General features: G+C 31.8%; 2 protein-coding genes across 18 annotated transcripts in view; both read right to left on the minus strand.

Moving 5' to 3' along the window:
- Positions 1-148, minus strand: part of LOC106622240 (putative fatty acyl-CoA reductase CG5065) — a 71,430-nt gene extending 71,282 nt beyond the window's left edge. The window contains exon 1 of the mRNA XM_036376524.2: positions 27-148. The gene's annotated coding sequence lies outside the window, so the exon portion shown is untranslated. The remainder of the gene's footprint in view (positions 1-26) is intronic.
- Positions 1-25,590, minus strand: part of Mef2 (myocyte enhancer factor 2) — a 185,045-nt gene that overhangs the window by 4,597 nt on the left and 154,858 nt on the right. For 12 of the 17 annotated variants that reach the window (XM_070108587.1, XM_070108590.1, XM_070108597.1 and 9 more), the window contains 7 exons: positions 10,982-11,552; positions 8,265-8,468; positions 4,565-4,880; positions 2,082-2,180; positions 1,417-1,544; positions 1,178-1,344; positions 27-403 (listed from right to left, as the gene is read on the minus strand). In XM_070108587.1, coding sequence (XP_069964688.1) covers positions 27-403; positions 1,178-1,344; positions 1,417-1,544; positions 2,082-2,180; positions 4,565-4,880; positions 8,265-8,468; positions 10,982-11,035 — 1,345 coding nt within the window. In that variant the 5' untranslated portion in view covers positions 11,036-11,552. The remainder of the gene's footprint in view (positions 1-26; positions 404-1,177; positions 1,345-1,416; positions 1,545-2,081; positions 2,181-4,564; positions 4,881-8,264; positions 8,469-10,981; positions 11,553-25,590) is intronic. The other 5 variants (XM_070108598.1, XM_070108595.1, XM_070108602.1 and 2 more) reach the window with 3 other exon arrangements.

Genomic DNA, 25,590 nt, shown 5'->3' on the forward strand with positions numbered 1-25,590 from the left:
AATTTTAAAATTTGCTTTGCGCTTACCTCCTTGCGTTGGCGTTAAATGTCCCGTGGAAGAGGGCCTTGAGCCGCCCATCACCAGATGTTGTTGCGGATGACTTAGTACACTCAGATTGGCAGCCTGCTCGGACGCCGAATTGACGCCACCGCTGCCGCCCGCTATCACCGCCGTCGCATTCATATTGGCAAGCGCGAGTGCATTGGCGGTGGAGACGTTGTTGGATGAACCGCCGCCACCACCACCACCGCTACCGCTGCTGCCCGCTGAACCGTTGCTGTTCTGCTGATGATGGCAACCGGAGAGATCGCGTGGCGGTGATTGTGGCTCGGATTTGACTTTGATCGAGACGGGTGAGGTGGCAGGCGGTGGTGTGCTATTCGGTACGGCCAAATGGGGGAGTCTGTACGGGAGAAAATAGAGTGAGAGTCAGAAAAATATGCATATAGTGGTATATTGAAATTTTCATGTAAAAGTTTAAAAATCTAAGCTTAATCTCCAAGATTTTCCTTATTTTTTTAAGTATGAATATGTGAGGACAGCGGATAAAACCGTTACTTTTAAGTAACAGTTTTCAAAAATGAGAACCCAAGATTGTCAAATTCTATAATTAAAGAGGTGTCCCCTTAATTGGACCCCTTAATTGGAGTTTTATTTCGTGTCAGCGAACGCAGAAATAGTTGATCAATATCTTTGGCAAATTGAATCATGCAAACAACTATACGGAGTTGCTATTCCAGAGTTGCGATTTTATAAATTGATAAGTTCCCGTAGCCTCCGGTCTTACGACTATCGACCTACTGTCGAAGAGAGCTTACATTCTTAATATATTCGAGTTAGTTCAAGCTTCGCATCGTTGTTTCAACGTATATTGTTCGCAGAGAGGATAGCAAAAAGCTTTAAGTACTCCTAGCTAAAAAATGTTTACCAAAACCGGCTGGGCTCCTTAAGTCTGAACAAAGAATGTCCTTAAACTCACTTTCTGAAAGACATCCGGAAATCCTATAGCCGCCGTAATGCATTTTAATGTCCTAGACTAAAAAAAAAACATTGACCTACATAATATTTCATAAATTTGACTAGACTAAACTAAAATTTACTACACTACTCGACAACAAAAGCACTTTCTGCGCTTATCACCTTAAAAAAATAATTTAAAATTTCTCAATTTACTCACCCCGAATGCTGTACGAGTCCCTGATGTGTGGTCCATGGCTGTAAACTCATAACATCGGAGGAACTCATAGAGAAATCTTGCGGCCCAAATGTGTATCCCGACATATTGGGTATGGGCGTTTGCAGCGTCACCACGGGCGTATTGAGTGATGCCTGATTGTGTCGCTGCTGTTTGGGTAAACCAAAAAGAAAGCAAAGTTATATTTAAAATAAAAGAGAAATTCAATTATAACTACTCACATCGCCGTAGCTTATCTCATCTGCAGCTGACATGTTTTGAGCAAGTGGTGTTGGTAAGACGAGGCGTAGATTGGAAGCGCGTCCATTTTGGCCGCCCGGTGACTGTTGCTTGTGTGACAGGTGGTGAGCTATAAATTTGGGGTTAGAAGTGTCATTTTAGAATTTTACACGTCAAATACAAGTGACACAAAATGTAGTTGTAAGCACAACGGAGTGGTTAGTTGGTGAATTTGAGGTGAGGTGAAGGTCAGTATACAATTTAACGGTTAATAAAGCAACACACTATGCTGAGGAGAGTGAAAATGTGTACCTAGAATCAAGCATGAGTTATGTAGTGCTGTTGCTGTTAGTGTTTTTGGACAGTACTTGTATATGAAGAAATTCACCACACGTAATACTAAACACATAAAAAGGTATATATGTATGTTATAATTTGCAGTTATATACATGTATGTACGCACAGGAAGGCATGCTTCGGTACCTAACCTTAAAATTATATTAAAAATGTGACATTAATTGTTGTTAGTAGTATTTATTAATGTTTGCTGATAATATTTTTTATGTAGGGAAATGTTAGTATGATGTTAATGGGCACTATGATGTATAATCTTTACTTTGTTTTTGTATAATTTTTTTAATTTTAAGCAATTTTATTTGACGCCCACCTAAACCTGGACTCGGTCCTGGACTGGGCGAACCACCAAGCGGCGAATGTGAATGCGGATAACCGTTTGACATCTCCAACATGGAACCCGATGGATAAACTGTGTGTTTGTTGTTGTTTTATTGTTGTATAAGTTATATATATATGCAGTGGCGTTTTATCGTTCGATGGACACCATAAACACACACACACACAGTCATATATAAATATATATATATATTTTTTTTTTGATATATTGGTGAGTTAATTTTTTTGGTTGTTTGATGGTTTGTGGTTGTGGTAAATGAAAAGAAAAGAGAAAGAGAAAAAATTTCGTTTTGCATTGCTTTAGAGTAAAACATAAAAAAATATATGTATAATAGATATAGTTTCTTTCGAGTTTCCTTATTTTTTTTTTTTTGAATATTTCTTGAAAGAACTCAAACTCGTAACGGTGCGTGCAATAAAATGAACGAAATGAAATCAACTAAATGCATATAACGAAAACTATAAGCATAAATAAAGCAAATTAAATAAAAAAATTATTAAATAAAAAAAATACAAAAAAAAAGTTTAATAAATACCAAATAATAGTTTCAAATAGAAAGTAATAAAATTAATAAAACTTTTTTAAAACATAAAATTTACAAGATTATTTTTCTATTGCAAATTTTTTTTTTTAGGTTGCAGGCTAACTGATTAGATGAGCATAAAACTGATGACTATAGAATTCATACACCATATACTATACAGCACGTGCCAAAAACATATAAATGTATGATATACAATTCTGCGCCTAAAATAAAGATCATTAGACAAAAATCGAGTTAACTTTTAAATAGATTCGTTGGTATAAACAAAAAGCATTGATACAACAACCTTTTTTAATCCACTTTTATAAAGGACGAACAATTTTAAAATTACAGTCACGTGCAAAATATTAGGAATACCGGTTAAGATATGAATATATGTGCGGATCGGACGAACAAAAAGTGAACGTAGGACGTATAAAATTAACAGCAAAGTGCAAAAAGTTGAAATCCTGAAGTAAAAATTATATATCCTTAATATACCATATTATTTTATACATATTTTTCTTTTTGAGGTCTAAATCTTAAAATTTTTAAAGTTATTCAGGCACATATTGTGTAAAATCAAATTACTAGCAATTTTCTAAAGAATGAACCTAATGAAAAATACCACAAAAAAATTTGAACATAATTTCTTTTAAACTATAATATTACCCTTCAAACTGGGTTGAAAATGTCGCGTCAAATTAAAAAGTTTTCCATGCAAGAAATTGATTTTGATGGGTCAGTTTGTATAGTAGTTATATGCTATAATAGTCCGACATCGGCGGTTCTAAAGAAACAGAGAGACTAGTTCGCGTATATACAAACAAACGGACGGACAGACATACGGACATGACTAAATCCACTCAGCTCGTTACGCTGATCATTTTTATACCGGTTTTATAAAAAGATCGACTTTTTATGAAACCAACTTGTCGTATATCTCAAATATGGCCGGCTCTGGAACTCTTGAAAAATTACTTTTTCAGTAGGTCTTCTTCTTCTAAGAGATATTTTTGTCGATTCTTCAGAAAAAGATATAATAGTTCCTTAGAAGTTGAAGAAAGGAGTTCAGATATCAGTTAGTTCCAAAACTAATTTATTTAGTGAGCGTTAATGAATTTTTTTCTGGGGATATAGCTGTCAAATATACTTGTAATGTATACAAACTGGGGATCAGGCAAGTCGAAACTGTTGAACGTACCAAAAATAAAATATAATATTTTAATACTCTTAAAGATGTGCTGACTTCTTGGTTATCATCAACGAAGAGATCGTAGAAATTTTAGAGCTGACTTTTCAATAGTAAAAAGGTTAACTGGACTAGATTTTAAAATTTTTAAGATTTGCTAGGACCTAGGATAATCATAAACTAAAGCGCAATACCAAAGAGTGTTCAAAAATTCTCTAATTTTCGTGTACAGCTGAAAACTTTAAAAGCTATCAGGTGTGAGGAAGAATAATATGAAGCCTATGAAAAAAATTTAAGTAGCCGCAAAAACGTGCTCAGTTTAAACCAAGAAACGATTGAAAAATAAAACAAGAACAATGAAAACGAAATTACAACAAATAAAGAAACTGAAAAATAGAAAAAATAGCAATCAAAAGCAACAAACAACATTGTCAACACAATCGAGCAAAATGCAGGCAAACAAACAAAGCAATAAATTCTTTTGCGCGCAGATAAAATAATAAACACAAAAACTCTTACAAAATGGTGAAATTGAAAGTATAAAGCAAAATAAAAATATGAATAACTAAAAGCAGACATAACAACAAACTTAATGCAACACAACAACGAACAAATACAATCCAAAAGAAAGCAAAAATGAATAAAAATAAAAAGAGAGAACAAGAAAATAACGATCAACTGAACACAACGATAAGTGAAGAAAATGGTGGTGTGTGCGCCGCGACACTACTCCGTACTAACTTATTAAGGACATCCCACCTGAGTCGGTCTCTGAGCTTGACGGCCGTGGACTTATATTTGTGTGGGACATTTGTGGGCTCGCCTGCAGCATGGCGTCACCATAAGCGCCCGGCACCGGCACCGATACCGGCAGTGTGTAATTCGTATTACCAAGATTGCGACCGGATGCGCTTGCTCCACCCATTTGAGTGCGTTGAATCATCAGCTGAAAGTCTTCGTCGATCTTATTATATTTGGCTTCAGTGCGGGGGGTGAGTGTGAAATCGGCTTCCTGTTCGGGTGAATCTGGTGACATGACGCCATTTTTATTCTCCTTCTGCAAGTACAAAAAAAATGAGGTAAGGTAAAATTATTAGTCTAACCAAGTTTTTTTTATCAATATAAAAGGGGATTTGTAATTTAATGAATCTATAATGCTTTACAGGATCTTAATAGACCTCGCTCGATGCATAAAATATGAAAAATTATATTAAAAAAACTTTCGACTCAAGCTCAAGGTTATCACACAACTGTCTTCTGGAGGCGACTTTTCTAAGGGGTTAAAGTTGCTCAAAGATCGCGTGAAATGAATTAGGTTTAAAGCCCTGGGTATGTAAAGCAGGTGTGCTTCCGAGCGATGCATAATGCTAAACGACCTGCGGTCTCCAAGGCTTTTAGACTTCGACGGACTTTTGATCCTTTCCTTGACACGGACCTTGGCTAGGACTGAGCTGCGCTAAGGAACTTTCTACATGACAACTCTTTCAGGACTGAAAGACTATGGTATGCTGGAAGACTCGATTTAAAAATAGATGGATGAAAATGCTCTAAAAAATAACGAGAGAAACTGGGAAAATTTGGAGTAGAACCGGGTTGTATTTTCGACGAAGAATATTATCTATAGTAGTTATATGAATACGATGCCTCACCTAGTACGGAAGACAGTTGAAATTCGGTAACCGAAATTCGGGTTACTTCAAGGTTGTTGCACCGTCTAATTAAAAACATAAAAAAGTATATTGTGTTTACATTTTTCACAGCATCAGCTTTATATTGCTATCTCGTGTGCGCTTACAGGCGTCAGCTGCAACTCCTGTTCTTCTCCCACAACACAAAGTGCAAGTGTCGAAACGCGTTAATTTCGTGAGCGATAAATGTAAAATTATGTAAATATGTCGTGAATTAACATTATAAAAATAAAAGCGCGACACAAAGCATAGAAATAATAAATTCGAGAGCAAAGTATGAATGAACGCAGCTTCGAAGTGGAGGAAGCGCTATAAGACAAAGGTAGACAAGGTGAATATGTTTGAAAGGTGGAAGGTAGAGTTCTATAGCATCTTACTCGTATATGCATATGTTTGTTTATGTGTTAATATAGCTATATGTTTATAAGTGAGGCAAGGCGAAAGGTGGCAAAGGCACATCGAAAGTGCGCAGCGTGTCAACAAGATGCCAAAACATTGATAATATAAACAACTGACGACTCAGGTGTCTCGTCGATATGTGTGAACATGAATGAGACGGGAGGAAAGTAAAGAAAAGTAAACAATGAAATCGCGGAACGATGTTTTGGCTGCCGATATTGAAAATTTTACGGTTAACTACTTACATACATATTGTGTACATATATATTTACTTTTATGATAAAGTCATCTAAGCTGTAGAAAATACCAAAAAGTTGAATTTTAGACATTTCATGTCAAATAAATTATATGGTAGTTATATTTAACCTTTTTCGATTTTATATTGATTTTTGGCCATTGAATAAATTTAAGCTAAAAATTTTTTAATCCCAAAAATTCCGTTCTCGTAATCCCGACATCTATATTAAAAATTTTACTAATAAAATATAAAAAAAATTAATTTTACTAATAAAAAAATTAAATAAATTTGAACATACAATTATTAATAAATTTAAAATAAACATTTTTTTAATCACGTAAATCCCGAATTTTGTATATTAAAAAGTTTTACTAATAAATGAATAAAAAATTTCTTACTAGTCTTTAAATTATTCAATAAACGAAGTTTTTTGGTGTCTCGAAAAATACCGATTTTGCAATCCCGGCATCTATATTACAAACATTTACTTATAAATAAATTTAAAAAAAGCTACAACAATTATTTTCGAATACATTTTAGTTTAAATTTTTGTAATCCGATAAATCCGGACTTTGCAATCCCGAAATTTCGGAACCGAAACATTTCGGTATTGAATAACTTCTTAAAAAAATAAAATATAAGGCACAACAAGTAATTATGCGACGTCATTTACACTCAATTAATTCTGCATAATTTGATGCATCGGTTGAGCGATGCGTAAAAGCGCTGTTGGCTTTGTTGTTTTAAGTAAATATGTATGTCAATAGAAATGTGTGTATCGACATAACAACCAGTTAGCGTTTTATTGCGCTCGAGTTCACACGCCGCTAATGTTTGCTTACTGTTTTCCTATTTTTTTCCTTTTCTCTTTATACGCCATAGCCTACATTCAGGCATCTGATTTAACTAGCTTTACTTTTTCTATTGGCACAATGCTACTTAATGTAAGCAACAGGAGTTGATAACTTGGACAAGCGGCGGCAAAAATGGATGTGTATGGAAATAAGTATAATAAAAAGGAAGATAATAAGAGGAATAAATCAAAATAATTTGTTGGGCATGTTTGTGAGTAATGTAACGGTTAAAATACCGAAACTTATAGTTTTGGTCCAAAAAGTCTTCTTCATCGATTCACTTATTAGCCAGAGATAACTGACGAAATCGGAACTTTGCAATACGGATAACGAACAGGTGTCTTTTAATTTCCCCCATATGTGATTCATAAATTTGTTTTTTATTTCATTGTAGAATCCAAACTTTCGGAAACTCGCTAGAAACAGAACAAACTTTAAAGAACTTTAAGCGATACGTGCTATATAACTCCATACAGCATCGGCTTTAGCAACGACAACGATCAACAACACGAGTAAAGTCGGCAGCAATTGTAGACCAAATTTGGGTCTGGCGTTTTCAAGTTGTCATTCTTTATTTGAGTGAATCCATACTTATATCCAGTCTTGAAAGACCCAAATTACTCCAAATGACGCGAAATTTTCAAGTAATCCTTCCTGATCCTCCTCTGTACTGATATGAACACTGAATTGATCTCAAAACCATCCTCAAAGAATGGATGGATTATAGGCTTTAAGTCTACATGTAAAACCGATTTCCAGAAAATAATTAAGAAATTCTCAACCGCTTTACACAGAGCACTTGTTACGAATTTTTTTCGAGATCCACGTATGTGAAGTTATATAGTTATGCTCTCTACTTGTGATAGAGGATTGGAGTTTCCTCTATAAATTTTAATTGCCAGATATGTGGCTCTAGCTGTTGACTTGTATCTAAAACTATATATTTTTTTCTCTCTGCTGCATATATACCACATATAAAAGTACACACATATGTCCAATAGGTGGCGCTGCTGCTATATTTAAATATCGTATTGCCTTGTTAGTTAACCTTATATTATATATGAAATATTTTGATCTATAATTATGTTTTAATGTATAAAAATATATTTTAGAGTTTACTTTCCAGTTTCTTTTCAATACATGTATATATTGAGAGGGTCTTTTTTTAACCTATGGCAATCCTAGGTACACCACAAATTATTGCAAATTACTTGTTATTATTATTCTTGTAAAATTTGTTTGTTTATATATTTCCGACTTACCTCAATTATATTCTTATTCGTGAGTGACTCGTGTGGCTCATTATATTCAGTATATTTGAGCAGGACCTTGTCCATATCAGTGCTAGCGTATTGATATAATTTATTACTGGATGAGAAGATAATAAGCGCAATTTCACAATCACACAAAACCGACAACTCGTAGGCCTTCTTCATGACGCCGAATTTGCGTTTGTTGAATGTAACCTGTGGAGGGTGGAAACGGAGAAATTATTAATATAATATTATAAATAGTCGAGGAATTGAGACAAAAAAAAAAAATAATACAAATCATAATAACAAAAAAATTCAAAAATATTCTTCTCAAATTTTATGAATTTTGTTAAAATCTATTTAAAGTATATACTCGTATATTGTTGCATGTATGTATTCAATATTAAGTGCATATATATTGTTGAACGACGGCTATTATAAACAATAAAATGGCTATAATAATTTACGTACATTTATATTGAGCACAGAAAACTTAGTTTATATGCATCTAAGGCATTGTCCGTCGACGAGAAGTCCTAGCCTTGGTTTCCAATTAATCGATTTTTATCGCATACTTCTAAGTTCAATGCAAGGATATGAGACACTGGCGTAGACAGACAATGCACACACAGTTCAGAATGCAGTTTTTGTAAAAGACAATAACACACACATATACTTAGAAACCTATATAGACACTATAGCTTAGTGTGTGGGTTAGTTCTGCTGCCGTACTGAGCGTTGAGGAATATGAGCGCCTTCGAAAGCCGAAGGCATATGCCAAGAGACAGCTTTTTCAGTGGGTTTAGTAGCTATAAAGTTGCTTATATGCTGTACGTATTAGACAGACTGTGACTCTCAAGACGATATTCAATATAATATTGAGTGTGAGAGCCTATATTCATACGTTTTAGGGATGTCCTTAAATTTAGAGTAATTAATATTTGGAAAAATAAGTTTTTTAATGCTTTATAATCACAACTGACGAAATTGAAAATTAGTGATTCACATAACGAAGACAGCAATCGATACAAAGTACGTGAAGTATCGGGCTCAGTGAATTTGATAGGAAAATGAAAAAAAAAAATTAATAACTGAAGTTCTCTAAAAGCTCCATGACCACAGATAGGTAATGAGCGGCCAATCGATCGAAGAAGAACATTGTAGATTTCTCACAGTGCGAAATCTATGGCTGTGGAACGATGACATGGCCGCTCAGATAACTCGGATGCGTATGGTTCCAATTTTTTATAAGGTAGAATCCGTTTTCGGAAGGCTTTTCAATATTAAATGAATCATAATATGTATGTTCATATTTCACCTAAGAATATCAACAATTAATTTTGTACACCCGAATTGCGAACATTCCTAATATTAATTTCCATACAAGCGGATATCCTTCCGGTAGTGAAATTACAGCCTGTCCACAGTTGCATACACAGCTCGTTTGCAATTTAATTGTCACTTATTATTTTCTAATTAGACGCGATGATTAAATTTGCAACAGTCTTCTTAAAATACAAGAAATGCTGAGTTGAATGAATGAATAATGGAGCGCTGATTAAGGAGGTCGAAATAAGAGATATCTGAGCACGGGGGTGGATGGAAGTCAAAATGCTTTTCCTTTGACTGAGTGTGCGCTTAGAGGATGGTGGATACGTAAAATGAAAGTATGCAACGAATATGGTAATATGTAGATTTCAGGAATTTAAATGCATTTTTTAAAGATTTTAATTATTATTATTTAAAATTTAAACAAATGAAAAGAATATAAAAAATTCCATTCCTAAACTATTTCTTTTTTAACTTTTAATTTTTTATGGAATTTTTTATAAATAATTTTTCATTTTTTCAAAAAAAAAAGACTGTTAATTTTTTATTGATACTATTTTTATATATATATGAGAATGAAAAGAGTTTTTTTTAATATATTCTATATCATGAATATGCTTTATTAGAATTATTTATAAAAATAGACGAAAAATAAAATTTGATAAAAAAAATTCCATTGTTAATCTAGTTCTGTTTTAATCTTTTTTTGAGGATTTTTTTAAAAATAAATTTTGGACTTTTCCATAAAAAAATTATTTTCCAAAGTTTTTTATTAATCAAAATTTTTAAAAATGATTATAATTTTTTCTTAAAAAGTGTAGTATATTTTAGCAGAAGTAGTGTAGTAAATTTTAAAATCCAATCCTTTAAGGTATTTTTAGCTGATTAAAAAGTTTAAAAAAAAATTAATTCTATATGAATAACTTTTATAAATAATATATAAACAACATTTTATTTTATTTCAGAATAAAAGTTTTCATAAATATTTCGAATTGTTTAAAATTAAATGTTTATAATTTTATTTTTAAATATTTAATTGTTTGTATTTACACATATTTAAATAAAAAAATTATAAAATATATATTTTTTATTTATATTTGTCAATTAATATTTTTAGTTTTAAAAAGATTTTTATAAAATAAAAAAATATATATTTGAATAATAAATTTTTTTATGTAAATCGTTTTTAATAAATATTTAGCATTTTTTAAAATAAATTTTTTTATAAATATTTCGAATTGTTTAATAATTTAATTTGTATAAAAAAATATTTAAAGTATTTAATATTTTGTATATATTATATGTAAATAAAAAAAAATCATAAAAAATATATTTTTTCGCTTTTTAAATTATAATTTTTTTCACAAAATATTTTTTTTTTCATTATTTTCACTCACCTGTCGGTTACGTTCGTCAGTGATGCGTGATATTTGTATTTTTTTCCTACCCATTTTGTACTAGTATCACCGCTGTGCTTGGCTAATGAATCTCGTCAACTTCTTTTAAAAATTCCCAAACAAGCGCAAACCGTATAAAAACGTCCGGTATATGTATGTCTCTCTCTGTGTGGGTGTGAATGTACACAGAATAAACTTTTTATAAAAAATAGTTTTTTTTTTGCTTTTGCTAAGTTTTTTTCTGCTACTTTTTTGTAGAATCGCGTCTATTTAGAGTGCTGGTGTTGACACTTGATACGACGTTTGCTTAAAATTTTCACGCGCCGTTTTTATGCTTTGTTGCTCCACCGTTTATTCACAAAAAATGCGCTTGAAAGTTTCATAGCTTTCGACGGGGAAAACTCTTTCAGCTAGCGCTAATGGACGGTTATGCTGTTTTTTGTTGTATTATTTGTTTTAGATTTTCAAATGATTTTATTCTTGCTATTATGGTAATTGATATATGGTTTCAGTAGTTGTACAAGAGATTTTTGTTTTCTTTAACAAACAGGTAGCGCAGTATGTAAAAATCCTGTAAAGAAGAGAGAGAAAAACGGTTGAATTAGCAAAAGGAAAAATGTTATTATTTAAATTTTTTTATTAAATAATTAATTCGAATCATCACATCTCCACAAGACATTAGTGTCACCTTCGATCAAAGTGAAAGTAATTTGTAGAGAGAGGAAAGAGGGAGAGAATGAGAGCGGCAGTGGGAGTGGGTGAAATTTTAAATTAGAGCAAGCTAAATCAATGGGAAATCCATTCATGTACAGCTGACTCAACTTCAAAGGCTAACATTGTGAAATGTGTGGGGAAAAGTGAAAATCGATGACAAGGAAATATTGACATACATATGGTAGATACACTTAAATGAGTATAGGTTGGGGTATATTTATAAAAACTTTAAAGATTACATTTGCTAATCTGAGAAAGCAAAACTTTTTAAACCAAAGTAAGTACCGTAAAACGGTATCAAATCTTTTACAGCGACGAATGGTGATTTGAATGAATACTGACTACTTGCTGAGGGCGCACAATAGACCTTAGGTCGCGGTGCAAACCTCATTCACTGTCACAATTTTAGTTATGGGTACTTTTGTGTACCTAAAATCGGTACAAAGTAGAGTGAAGGTGATATTTTATTTATACATGAGCACCATATTCAGTGCTTAATGAGATATATTGATTTTCAATTTCAGCTAAGACAATTTTATGCCATATGAAATATTTTAAACTGACCTAAACCTTGGACTTTTACCTTTGATTCCCTAAAATTGTTACTAAATACCAATGCTACAATTGGAATTTTTTTTTAAATTTTATTGTATTGCAAACTTTTTTTTGCCATTGAATGTTTTACATAGAGTCCAAATATTATGTCTACGCCCCTCAGTATAACCTTAATAAGAGCGAATAATCTTTATGCCTAATTTCCACTTTCAGCTGGGAAAAGATTTTGTTTTAATACGAAAAAACTACCAAATATATTTGCAATCTTTTTGCGGTGTGTCACTTCACTAAAAATGTAGTAAATGCCCCTAGAAGTAGGCAACATGTATATGGCAAATCTTGTTACTGTGTAAGAGTTCGAAGTTTTGTAAGAAATGTCAGTTGTAAATAAACAATAAAGAGATTAAAAACCAAATCGCAATCAGCAAAATAACCACGTAAACTTGTTTTTGTAAACTAAACTTACTAAAATTTGTATCAGCTCAATTGTTAGTTTAGCTTGCGACCGAAAATTTCTTCCTTATTCTAGTTTATTTTTTACATGTATATATCTATATACATATTTTTCAGTCCGAGTATAAAAAAAAACTGTTTCCATCCACTGTGAGACTTTACCAAATTTTGGTTGCATATACATACATAATTATTTTAAATATTGGCCTTGTTCCAAAAAGACTCAAATATTGTTGTACCCTGAACCATATAAAATATATACATATGTATATGAATTAACAGCCTAACGAGTTGCGTAGATTTAGTCTCTCGGTTTTTGAGATATCGATAGGAAATTATTCACACGTCAATTCATTTGTCGGATACGCCGACATCAGACAAATATAGCATATAGCTGCCACGCAAACTGACCGATTCAAACTAAGTCCTTGTATGGAAAACTTTGTCATTTGACAAGGAATCTGCACAGAATTTGACATGGATTATTACTCAAGGCAATGGTACAATCTCCAATAAAAATCAAGATAAAGATATTTTCATTCTACTCTATTACGTTTGCTCGCAGCAAATAGGAAATGGAAATATATTCAAACATATCTGGCTCAGAATAGTAAAGAACATATAAAACGTTAAAAAAAATATTAATAGCGTTCAACCATATACGTATGTGTGCTGGCTGAGCAATGTTATGAAATGGACATAAACGAAAAACACAACAACAACACTGGTAGCAAAACGACATACTTGTACATTACAATTGTTACAAGTAAGCACATAAGTTGTTGTTCTGACTTTTCTCCATGTTGTTGTTGTTATTGTTGCTTTCCGAGCTATCAGCAACACGTAACACTTAATAAACGCACACAAACAACAGCAAACATTTGCTGCGTTGCCATGCTCGGCATTAAGCTGAGCTCTCTCTTTACCTCTCTCTCTCTCTGTGTAAGAGTGGGTAGCCGGCAGCCTTACATTTAAACGCCACCTTATAACTGCCGCCATGTACTGATATAATCGCGTTGCACAAACATATCACGATAATTCAATGCGACTGTCCGTCTGTCGTACGGTTTACGTCACGCAACGAAAAGCAAAATAAACAACAAAAGAAACAAAATACAAAATAAAATAAAGGGCAAGAAAATAATAATAATAGTCAAAGCAAAAACAAACACACAAGAAGAAACCCCAAAAGCAGTGAGTAAAAGCATAAGCATAATAGCGACGTTGAGCAGTTTCAATTGTAACGGGAAAATACGTCAAAGGCAGCGAGTGCGCCGCCGGGTTGCACAAACAGGCGGTTCAGTGGTGCGAAGGAAAACAAGAAAAGAAGAATCCAAATATGTTTGTGGCAGGCAAATTGCGTGGGCTGTTGTTTAAACGTTGCCAACGAGTCGCGAGGGTTGTTGTTGCTGTTGGCATTATACGACCTGCAGCAGAATGTGGCAAGACAGCAGGAGCATAAATGGAGAAAAACAGGAAAAACGGCAGAATTGAAATGAGACAGTCTCAAGAAAAGCGTAAAAGCAAATAAATAATGCACTCTGTTGCCTTAGGCCGCACTCAGTCACGACTGTTGTTGTTGCCGCTACTCTTGCTAGTAGGTGTTACTCATACGCTACGTGCACCCTGCACCCATGGTTATGGTGTGGTCGCCATGACGGCTGGTACTTATGAGCAAAATGCGCTGAAAATGGCGCTAACAAAAATCGCTCAACGGCAGGTAAAAAAAAAAGCAATAAAGAGCAGAGGGAGAAATGTTTAGAGAGGAGCTGACGTTAGAGGCATACATATGTCAGTAGAATACTTTCCGCTAATAGGCTTTGAGGGTGTGTGTGCCTGTGCGTCTTGGCTACGTTTCCACATTTTTCAAGCGCGTGTTTTTGTTGTAAATATGGAAGAAGTGCTTCTGGAGTATGAAATATTTAGTGTTTGCGTTTATAATGGCTTATTGGGTTGCTCCTGGCAATTGTAAAAAATAAAAAATGAAAGCGAAAGGCACTTTCCGTAATATAATTATTTTTTTCACATAAACAAAATAAAAAAATATTATATTATACTAACAAATAATTAAAATATAATAAAGTACTTACAGAAAGTAAAAACAAAAATTCTGGTCACGAATTTTGGGTTCTAGGATCCGAAGCGCCTCCTTCTCTCAGAGAATACTTTCGAGGCAGAAGACACTCTAGTTATATCTACAACCCAACCACATACACCTTTATAACCAATAAAGCTTTCACGCGAAAAAGCTCCTAATTAATTTTTAGCACTAAATAATTTTTTATAAAACGAATTATGTAGAAAGTAAGTAAGCACATAGGATACTTACATTAAAACTAGCAAATCTTTCACATTAAAATGTTCATATTAATTTTCATTACTAAAAAATTGTTTGTAAGAGGCTTAATTCGATTTGTTTAAGCAATAGATAGGAAAAAAACTAAACAATTTAATAAATGGAGTAAGAGATTAAACTTTATAACGATAGAAACTTTCACTTGGAAAGCTCTAATTTTAATTTCATTACTAAAAAATTGTTTGTTAGGGACCTAATTCGATTTGTATTTGACATAAATATATTAAAACTAAAAAAGTAAAAAATAGAATAAGAGATTAAACTTTAAAACGAAGCAAGCTTTCACCTGCTAAGTTTTTATTTTAGTTTCGGGTCTAAACAATTATTCAGAAGACGCTTTCGTCGTGTATTATTTGCAACTAGTAGAAAATAAGTGCAAAATTAAGCTTACAGTACATGAAGGTTTCACTTGAAAAAGCTTTCACTTCATTTTTAGTACTAAATAATTCTGTGTAATTTGCTCTATATATTTAAATCATATTTTTATAAATATTTTAATAAAAATCATGGAGTAGTTTAGTACATAATACAAGACATAAAATATAAATTTTCAGTGGGTTTTTAGAATTTTATTATGCAATTTAACTAATTGTACGAAATCATTAATTGTTAGACGATTTTGTTTTTCAAAAAGAATAAGATTATTATCCTTATACAACATAAGGATAGAAATCCTTATACAACATAAGGATAGAAGTAGCATAATTTTTATAACAAAGGAAGCTTTCATATTAGAAAGCTCCTTGGGATTTTTTTTCCAAAAACCTCATTTCGTTCCGAGAAAAATAATCGGAATAGGAATTTTTTTTCAGAAGAAAAGCTTTTATATAAGAAAGCTCCTTGGATTTTGTTTTTCAAAAAATTGAAGTTTATTATAGTTATTCGATTTTCCGGCCACATTAGTAGGAAATGAAAAAATTTTTATACGAAGGAAGCTTTTATATAACAGTACTCCTTTGAAACTTTCAATTCATTTTCATTTTAAAAGAAGTGGTTTTAGAGCGCTGTTTATGCTGAAGTTAAAAGTCGTTACTATACTTTACAAATTTTGAATAGAAAAATAACGCATCCCAGCCTATTTTATATCCCTTCACATAAAACTACCCTATTGAGAACCCCTTTAAGCACGTTGGTTAGCCGACATTAGTACAGAATATTTCAAAAAGAAAGGTAACAAATGTAAATGAATTGTGGAAAGAATAACTCAAACAATACATACATTCAGACACCCATATAAGTGTGTGTTTTTTGCTATACTGTTTGCTTTTAAGGTCTTAAGCCACAAAACAGAAAAACCGATTATAACTGTTTACTGCACACGCCATCGGCATCGACACATGCACATACATCGACATTGTAACGGTCACAGACACTAACGCAGTCACTGTCACTGCCATGGCTACTGTCATTATTCCTCGTCCGCTGCGGCGATTCGGCGGTTAAACGACGGCTCTCGAAATGTGAAAGCGAAAGCGTGCAGTGTCTTGGTTATAAAGAAACTGTGAAATGGAAAACTTTAAATGCGGTATAGGTCAGTTGAGAGCGCAAACACACACATACTTATATACATACATATATAGAAATATATTATATAATAATATACTCGTACAAGAAGCATGTTCGTGGGCCTTGTTAAATTAAAATTCATTTACGTACTTCCGGTGTTGCTTACCAACTGCTAAATACTTTTTAATTACAGCTACAACAACACGCTGTACTTACCACAACCCGTTTAACTACAATTACAATGCAACAAAAGAGCGAAAGAAGGCGTGCCACACGAAACTTAAATACTTAGAAATATATATGCACATTCATACTATTAAATAACTTCGTGATTTTTTATAAAACAACATAACTAAAAATAGCAATTTTTAATGCAGTTAATTTTAGCTCTACTCGAAATTTTGTAAAATATTTTTTGCTCAAAATTTTTGTATTCATGAAAATTTACAGTAATGATAAAAATGTTTTTTACATAAAACAACACAACCAAAAATAGCGTTTTTTAATTCTGACGCAGTAAATTTTGGCTTTGCTCGAATTTTTTTCAGAAATGTTTGATGAAAATTGTGTTGTAATGATAAAACCTTACTTGCTTTTATGAAACAGCACAACTAGAAATAGCAATTTTGGATTTTGACGCAATTAATTTGGACTCTTCTTGATATTTTTAAAATTTTCTTTAATAAAAAATGTCGTTTTATTCACTAAGCTGTACAGTTATGTTTGAAAACCGTAAATTTGTTCTAAAAAAAAACACACTGCGCAATTTTAAAACAATATGTGGCAACTCGATGTGGCTACTTTTATATCAAAATTGTTGCATAAGAATACCAAGTGAAGCTATGAAGTCATGATGCGCCCAAAAATCGCAAAGCATAAGCGTTTGCTGTTGTAAGTGAAGGAAACAAAAACAAAAAGCAAAACAACGACAGCAAAATTTTCAAATTTATGTACGAGCAAACACAGTTTAGCAGTTGGTAGCATGTGTGTGGCAGGTAACGTCGCAGCAAGGCGAACACTAAATGCCAAGCAACTTCAGGGTGAAGGTTAGTGGGTCGTGGCCTTGCGCACCCTCTTATGCCAGTTATGCTAACTGTCAGGAGCGCGTTGGGTTCCGTTGCTTTCCTTTGCGTTGGTGACGGTGACGGTGACGAATGGCGCACACGCGGCATACGTTGCTTCGCTGACAAGGACAGGAAAAACCCTAGGTTAAGGGAATTTACCATGCGCCATCGCACACAAGTGAATAGCCGCACGGCAATTTGGCGGTCAACGACTAATCAAACAGCACTTTGTGCTTATAATTATGTCGATATGTTTTGGGAAGTGAGTTTCATTTTTGGTTTTGCGGTTGCAAAGTGAGAGTTTGAATTGCTGAGTTGAATTTTACATTTTAACATTCACGTTCTACAAAAGTGAGGTTAAGTTAAAAGATTGAATAAAAGTTGATCTACCATAAGAGCTGGCGCTACGAAATGTAACTCCGAAGCTTGAAAAGGTCTAGTTGTAGCTTTCAGTTTCGAAAAGTTGAGGCTAGAATATAAAAGGTGTACCTAAGGTGGATTCTTAGCTTTCGGTTATTCTTCGCTTTCATAGCTATGTAGTAAGCATTTAGAACTATGTAGAAGTGGGCATCCGTAGATATACTACCAAAAGTTATGTTACGACTTTGAATCCGAGTTTGAAGAAAATTTTGTAACAAAAAACTTTCTTTTACATGTAAGCCCCGGTGTAATTTTGGCTTGAGCAAGCTTCTAATAAAAGTCTATTAACGGTTTAGAGACAAATTAAAAGTTATAACACACACTTTTAAATATTTAAACTGTCTATGTGTCTAGTAATGCAGTTTATAGCCTACTTCGTATCATCTCAGTCTATCGGCAAGATTTCACAGGCTCTCATATTGCTCCTCTACTTTTGAACTAGAACTGTCTACTTTTTAACCACAGTTTTGCTCTTTGTAATATTCCAGAAACTTTATTGTCATGTTATCAGCCTTAGTTTAATTTGTTCGCCAATATATTTGCATATAAAATATTTGTATATTATTTAAATTGAAAAGTTTATCAAAGCAAACGAAAGATAATAAAAATAATTACAAAAAAAGAAAAAATCATAAACAAAAGGCAATGTATCTGAATCCTAAATACGCGAGTAAGTCTAGAGTAAATATATAATATATTAAGTTCAATTTTGCTTATGCTTGTTGTTATACTTTGAAAGTTACAAAAATACCGTTACGGTAGTTTTTCTCTCGTTTGCCTCTATTTAAATTTTTTAAGTTTTTCCAATTCCCAGTGAGGTTTGCTATACTATTCCACTCCAACACTTCTGATCTTCAAATGAATTATCAATTAAGTACCGTTATTATGTTGTTTGCTTTTGATCAAGTGATTAAAATATTTTATAAATGCTCTGCCGATTTTTCTCATTATAAAACTAAGTATGTTTGCTTCACATTATTTAAAAACAAGAAAAAACGTTAATTTCGTTGCACCGAAGCTATAATACCGTTCACAAACACAAAGTGTTTCTTACCAGAACCTTATTCCAATCGTTTAGTTTGTATGGCAGCTATGCGCCATAGTGATCCGATCTTAACAAATTCTTCGGAGATTGCATTATTGCCTTAGAAACTAACCCATGCCAAATTTTGTGAAGATATTTCGTCAAATGCTAGAGTTTTCCCATGCAAGCACTTGATTCCGATCAAATCCAATAACTTTCGAAAATTTAGTATTTTGAAACATGTAAATCTTAAAGATTATTTTAATCGAATCCATCAAAACATGTTGAAAGTATATTATAAATTATTCAAACATCGAATTTGTAAAAAATTCAAGCAATTTTTTTTGAACCAAATCTATAAATGGTTCGTTGAAATAAGTTTTTGAAATTTATTTAAACCCGTTTATGGTTTCGCCAAACCATATTTAATCAATCTATGTCTGTTAACATTTTTAAATTACCGTTATTCAATATAAGAGTTTTCGATTTTTTTTCCAAATACTGTTATATTTTTTTGATAATAATTTTTTTTTGTTTTGCATATTTTTCTAACTACCGTTAATCTTTAAGCTTCTGTGATACAAAAAATATATTTTTGAGTGTTTTTGAAATATCGTTAGATGTCGTGAGTGGTTCATGACCATTATGGTTTTTGAGTAAGTAATCATTTTCGTTGCATTTTTTCTGAATACCGTTCAGTTTTAGGTTTCTTTAATACATAAAACTATATTTTTTTTAGTGTTTTTGGAATACCGCTATATGTCATGATTGGTTCATGAATACTACTTTTAATAACACAAAATTTTTTAACTTTTTTTAAATATCATCATAAAGGATAAAACGTTTTCGAAAATTTGTTCAAATGACGTTATGTTTTGTAGATAAGTAAAACTTTGCGTTTTGCATGTTTTTCTATGTAACGTTAAGTTTTCGATTTCTTCACAACATAAAAATGTATTTTTGAGTATTTTCGAAATACCATTATATGTCCTGAATGTCCTGTTAACCGATATATACATATATATTTCTTTTTGTTTAAAAAATCGTTTGTGTTAAAAATTATATTGCGTGTACTCATATTTATAAGCACGAATGCCATCAAATTTTATCACTAGACATTGTTGTATAGTTAATAAATTATGAACATTTATATACACACACAAATATGCATATATATGTATATGTATACAAATTATGTTGACGATTTTAATAAGTTTGTAAACTGTATGGCTCATATTATCAGCCGACAGCAACAACACGCCGAAAGCCAACACATATGATAATTAAGTGAAAAAGTAATAATAATAATAGTAATAATAACAATAACAATAAAAGTAAGCACGAGCTACGACGATAACAATTTACGTCACTTACTCAATGCTGTTGGTCTGACGTGATGGACAAAATACAAAAGAACACAATGCGTGGAAGAAAAAAAAGCGAAAACGAATTTCGAAAAAAAATAGTACAAAGCAAAAAAGACAGCAAAAGGACACGAGTTTGATATGGGTGAGTGGATATGAAGATACAGATGTTGATAAGTATATGTTGTATACATTGTATATGTATGCGTATAAAAATATATAGAAAAATAAATAAATAATATTTTTATATAGAAAGCCAAATATCTAAAAGCAGTGGCTTCGGTGAATCTATGTAAGAACAACGTCAGAACGACGAACTTTCCCGAGCGAATGCTCAGCGTACGCACATCACTTATACCACATTTGAGAACATCAGAGTATAATTGTATGTTTGTATGTCAGTCAGTATTGTTAATCTAAAAAATCATATGACTTACTATGTACATACATATACATATATATATTTAAATCTATATATATTTATATTTTTTTTTTTTGTAAGAAAAATCACAGCTAATCGAATGTATTTTATAAGCTATTAGTAGTTAGTTAAATGTTGGTAAAAAGAAATAATGAAAAAAAAATTGCCAAGTGAGAGTAAAAAACGGGTGGGCAGTGTTGCCACCACACACAATAAAAGTAAAAATAAAAACAACAAAAAACACCCTTTGCATTTGTACATACTTCCTGCAAAGAGTGCGTGCCTCTCGAAACAGCGCTCTCCATATTAACGGAAATAGTCCATATAATTATGGGATCAGTAATACTTGAGGTAGACAATAAATAGTCGAGTTTGTGTATATGTATCTATAGTTGTGTGTTCGTCAACTATTTTTAAACATTTTAAGGTTATTGCCTGGTTGAATAAACATGGCGTTGACGGTAGCACACTTCTGTCATTATATTTCCTACTGAGAGGAGGGTTGTGTGTTGATTACCTACATATACCTATATACTATTAATTATATTACATATGAACTTAAATGTATATTGGATGCAAGCTTTGTAATTTTTCCGTGATATAAATTTTTAAAGTGTGTGGGAAAGTCCACCAGTGGCATATGATGGCAAGGAAACGTTTTAAAGAATTTTTAAATGAATGTTTTATTTATATGTTATTTGAATGACGTAGCGTTTATTTTTGATTGGCTTACAACAACATATATGAAATTATTTATGAAAATACTTATTATTAAAAAGCAATAATAAAACAAGTCTTTAATTTTATTAATAAATTAAATAAAAGTTTTCAATTCAAATGTAAAAAACTAAAAAAAAAATGTTTTTTTATATAAAAATTTAAAAAAAAATTTTTTTTTTATAATATTATTTTTGTGGTAAGAATATTTTTAAATTTTTATTTAGTAATTTATTGTTTATATGCTTTTAATAAATTTTGTTTTGTTTTTGTGATAATTGTCCATTTTAAGCACTAAATTTTTGTAACGATATATTATAAGGACATAAAATTTAAATAAAAAATATTACAACATCATATCAAATATCATATATGTATATTAAGAATATTTTTTGATTCAAAAATATATTTTTATTTTTCTACAACTTTTTATTTATAAATTAATTTTTTATATTTTTTTGTGCAATTTTATTTTTAAAATTTTTATTTATTAATTTATTTTTTTTTATGTTTTTGTTGTAATATTTTTTTACATTTTTGATCATAATTTTTAATAAAATTTTTTTTTTTTTTATTAAAAACCTATTTTTATTTTAGTACACTTTTTTTTAGGAAATTATTTTTTGGTTTTTATATTATATTTTGAAGTTTTTTATTTACAAATGTATTTTTTATAAATTTTTTTTTGCAACTTTATTTTTAATTATTGTTATTTAGAATTTGTTTCTAATCTTAATAAATTTTTTTTTATGTTTATGTTGTAATATGTTTTTATTAGTTTTTTTTAATTTTTTAACCATAATTTAATACCATCCATGCTTACTAAAAAAATTAATAAATGTCTTCGTTAAGGTTACCAGCTGTCCAAATTTTGTAAAATACACACCATAATTTTATTAAAAGTTTTCATACATATGTACATATTTCGGTACATAACACATACATACATTTGTAATATGAATTCGTGGACCGTATTTCTTTTTTTTCAAATTTCCTAACTTATTCAGTTTTTACACGGTGAATCTTCTTCTCACTAGATAGAAATTATATAAAAGTAAGGAAATGATGTTGCCACTCGAATAAAAATCGAATATAATATTATTACAATTTCTAAGATATTAGACATTTGTTAAAAAAATTATAAGATTAAAAATTGTTAATGGTAGTGCTGCCATCTGAATTTTTAATACATAAAAAAGATTTGGGGTCATTTTTTGAATTTACTCTAAATGAGATTATTATAATTTTAGGGAGAGATGATTTAAATAAAACATTTTTGAAAGCGCTGCTACCTGCCTGAAAAAAAAAACTAAGTAGAAATAATTTTCTTAAAGTTTTTAAAGAACCTGCATATTTTTGGAATAGTGTATCCATGTTATTCAATAACTTTGTTATAGTTTTATAGAGATGATTAGAATGTATCAATCTGCTCGCAAAACAATTTAAGCAGAATTTCTTAAATTATTTTCATAATATGCACACTTTTGTGAGTAGCGTTGTCAGCTTATTTTTGAATGTAATTTATTTTTATGTAATTTTTTGATGAATAGTCTTGCCAATTTTGAAGAAAACTAAGAAAGATTTTTCAACTCTCAGCAATTTACCGTTAATGCTCCAAACGTGATGAGAGCAAAATACCCAACAAAGATCATAGAGAGAAATTTATTTATTGGAGCCAACTGTTTCCTAACAGTGAACAAAATACCGAAATAAACAATGCAGAGGAGAAAACGCATGTTTTTAAAATTTGTGCTCAAATTGAGGTTAATATAGTTTTGAATGTCCATATGGTCAACATGTTCACAAGGTTTAACTAGCTTTGACTCTTGCTCGCTTTCAAAACTGGAAAGATAATTATATTTCTTAAAAAAAGAGAATTACTAAAACAATAACTTTAAAACACTGAGCTCATTTTCTTTAGAACTAACGTCGTGCTGAGGACTTACCAGCGACACTAAGGTGACTTATTTCATTTGGATTTAAAGTCAAAGGCATATTAGAAGTAGATCCTGTACTTTCATATAAATACACAAATGGAGCGTTCTTCTACAGATTGAAAGCCATTTTCGTACAGCCGTACGATATGGAAAAGTTGAGTGTACTCGAAAAGCTGAAAAGTCTCTAAAATCTCAGAGAACTTATCGATTGGTAAGAGGCAAAAGACTAGATAAATATTGAACTAGGTATAACGACCTAAACTAAAGAGAGCGTGAGGCAGAGAGAGATCAGAATATACGATTTGAAATCGAAATTCGGGTGAAACCATATTTAAGCCGAATGAACAACCCATTGTAACTACGTAAATATTATTGTCAATTCACTGTTCGCCAATTCTGTTTGCAATATTTCCATGAAAACGGTGGAAAACAAGATTGTTAACAACATAGACACTCCACCGCACGTGGACACGCTCAATGGCAAGCGCTTATGTATTTAGATATGTAGCAGCCGAGGAAAATGTAACAGCATACGACACACATACAAACACACACATATATACGCGTTAGAATGTCTGTATGGAATTTGTAAATATTTGCGCACATGTTGGACGGCAACACACAACCGTAGAGGCCTGCCAAAAGAGTCAAACCCTGCGTTGGCTGGCTGGGCTGTTGGGACTGCTGTTGGCTCTTCGGGCTCCGCAAAACACGCGCCTACACCCTTCGGTGCGCGACGCATAATTTTGTATGCTAATATTGATTTAAACTATTAGCAAAAATGAGCTCCGATAACAACTTGACTGCGTATATATATATATATATATGTGTGTATTTTGTTGGGGTGTATGATAATTGCGAAATTTTAGTGGACTCAAATTCATTAATTTTTGTTATTATTGTCTTTTTTGTATGCTCATAAAGGTCGCAGAAGCGCAGACTGCTTGGCTGTTTGCTGGCGTTATTTATATTTAGCAATTAATTGAATAAAAAGAAAAACAATATGTAATTATGGACGGCGTTCTGGAATAGCAACAAACAACTAATTAGTTATTACGTTTAAGAGTTTTTGGTAACCCAAGTCGAGTCGTTTGGCTGTTGCTTCGTAGAAATTGAGTTCAATTTTGCGGTTATGTGGAATGTGAGCATCCATATTTTTAAGTCAGATTTGTTGGTGATATCTAAATGTATCAGTTATCTAACCTAAACCTATAGTAAACAGAGTAAGCTTGATTTTAAGGCTAAGCACACGACAGCATATACAATTCTTGTATGGGAAACGGTCTCAAAACAAAAGTATAACAAAAACAGATTACTTTTTGATGTAAATTTTAATTTGAGAGTTCTCGTAAAACTTTTCAAAAATCTTCGATGCTTTTTCATTACAGAAATCTGTATATTTGGGAAATTGTTTGCTATTATTTACAGAATGCTGATGATTTCTCAGTACAACATTTTAGTATTTAACTTAGCCAAGACTTGCACGCACTTGACTAAAGTGATGACACGATATTTTGCATGTCCTCAAATACATCGAACCGTTACATACAAGCTACTCCTGATGGCGGAATATATTATGCTTCCAAATGGCCATTGTAGGTTCTCAGTTTGTTCCAACAACGATAGAATGGACTTTTAATTGCTACACCACACAGCACCGCATAAAGTATAAATAAGAACACCGTGGTACTACCTTGAAATTGAATTCATGATAATTTGAAAGACAGTGTTATACTTCAGAAGGTTTGTTGTAGTAGTGTTATTGCTGCAATAAATTGAAGAGTTGTCTAGTTTCGAAGATTTAATTTGATTTTCTGAAATCCCTTGCCATAAGGAGATCTTATAGTTGAGTCATCACAAATTTCAAAGAAAAATTTGGCAATTTTGACGAATTTGCTCAACATTTTCAAGACATAATTCTCTACGGATATTTTTCGAACTTTAATTATCAATAAAATATAGGAATTCGATTATAATTTTTTGACTGGACGCCGGGGTCTTACGATGACGCATGTAGAAAATGCAAGGAAGTACGCATAAAAGAGACGCTGGAACATTTCCTCTGCTTCTATCCTAGA

The sequence above is a fragment of the Bactrocera oleae genome, chromosome 4 (genome assembly GCF_042242935.1).
Source record: "Bactrocera oleae isolate idBacOlea1 chromosome 4, idBacOlea1, whole genome shotgun sequence".
In the NCBI taxonomy this organism is placed as follows: domain Eukaryota; kingdom Metazoa; phylum Arthropoda; class Insecta; order Diptera; family Tephritidae; genus Bactrocera; species Bactrocera oleae.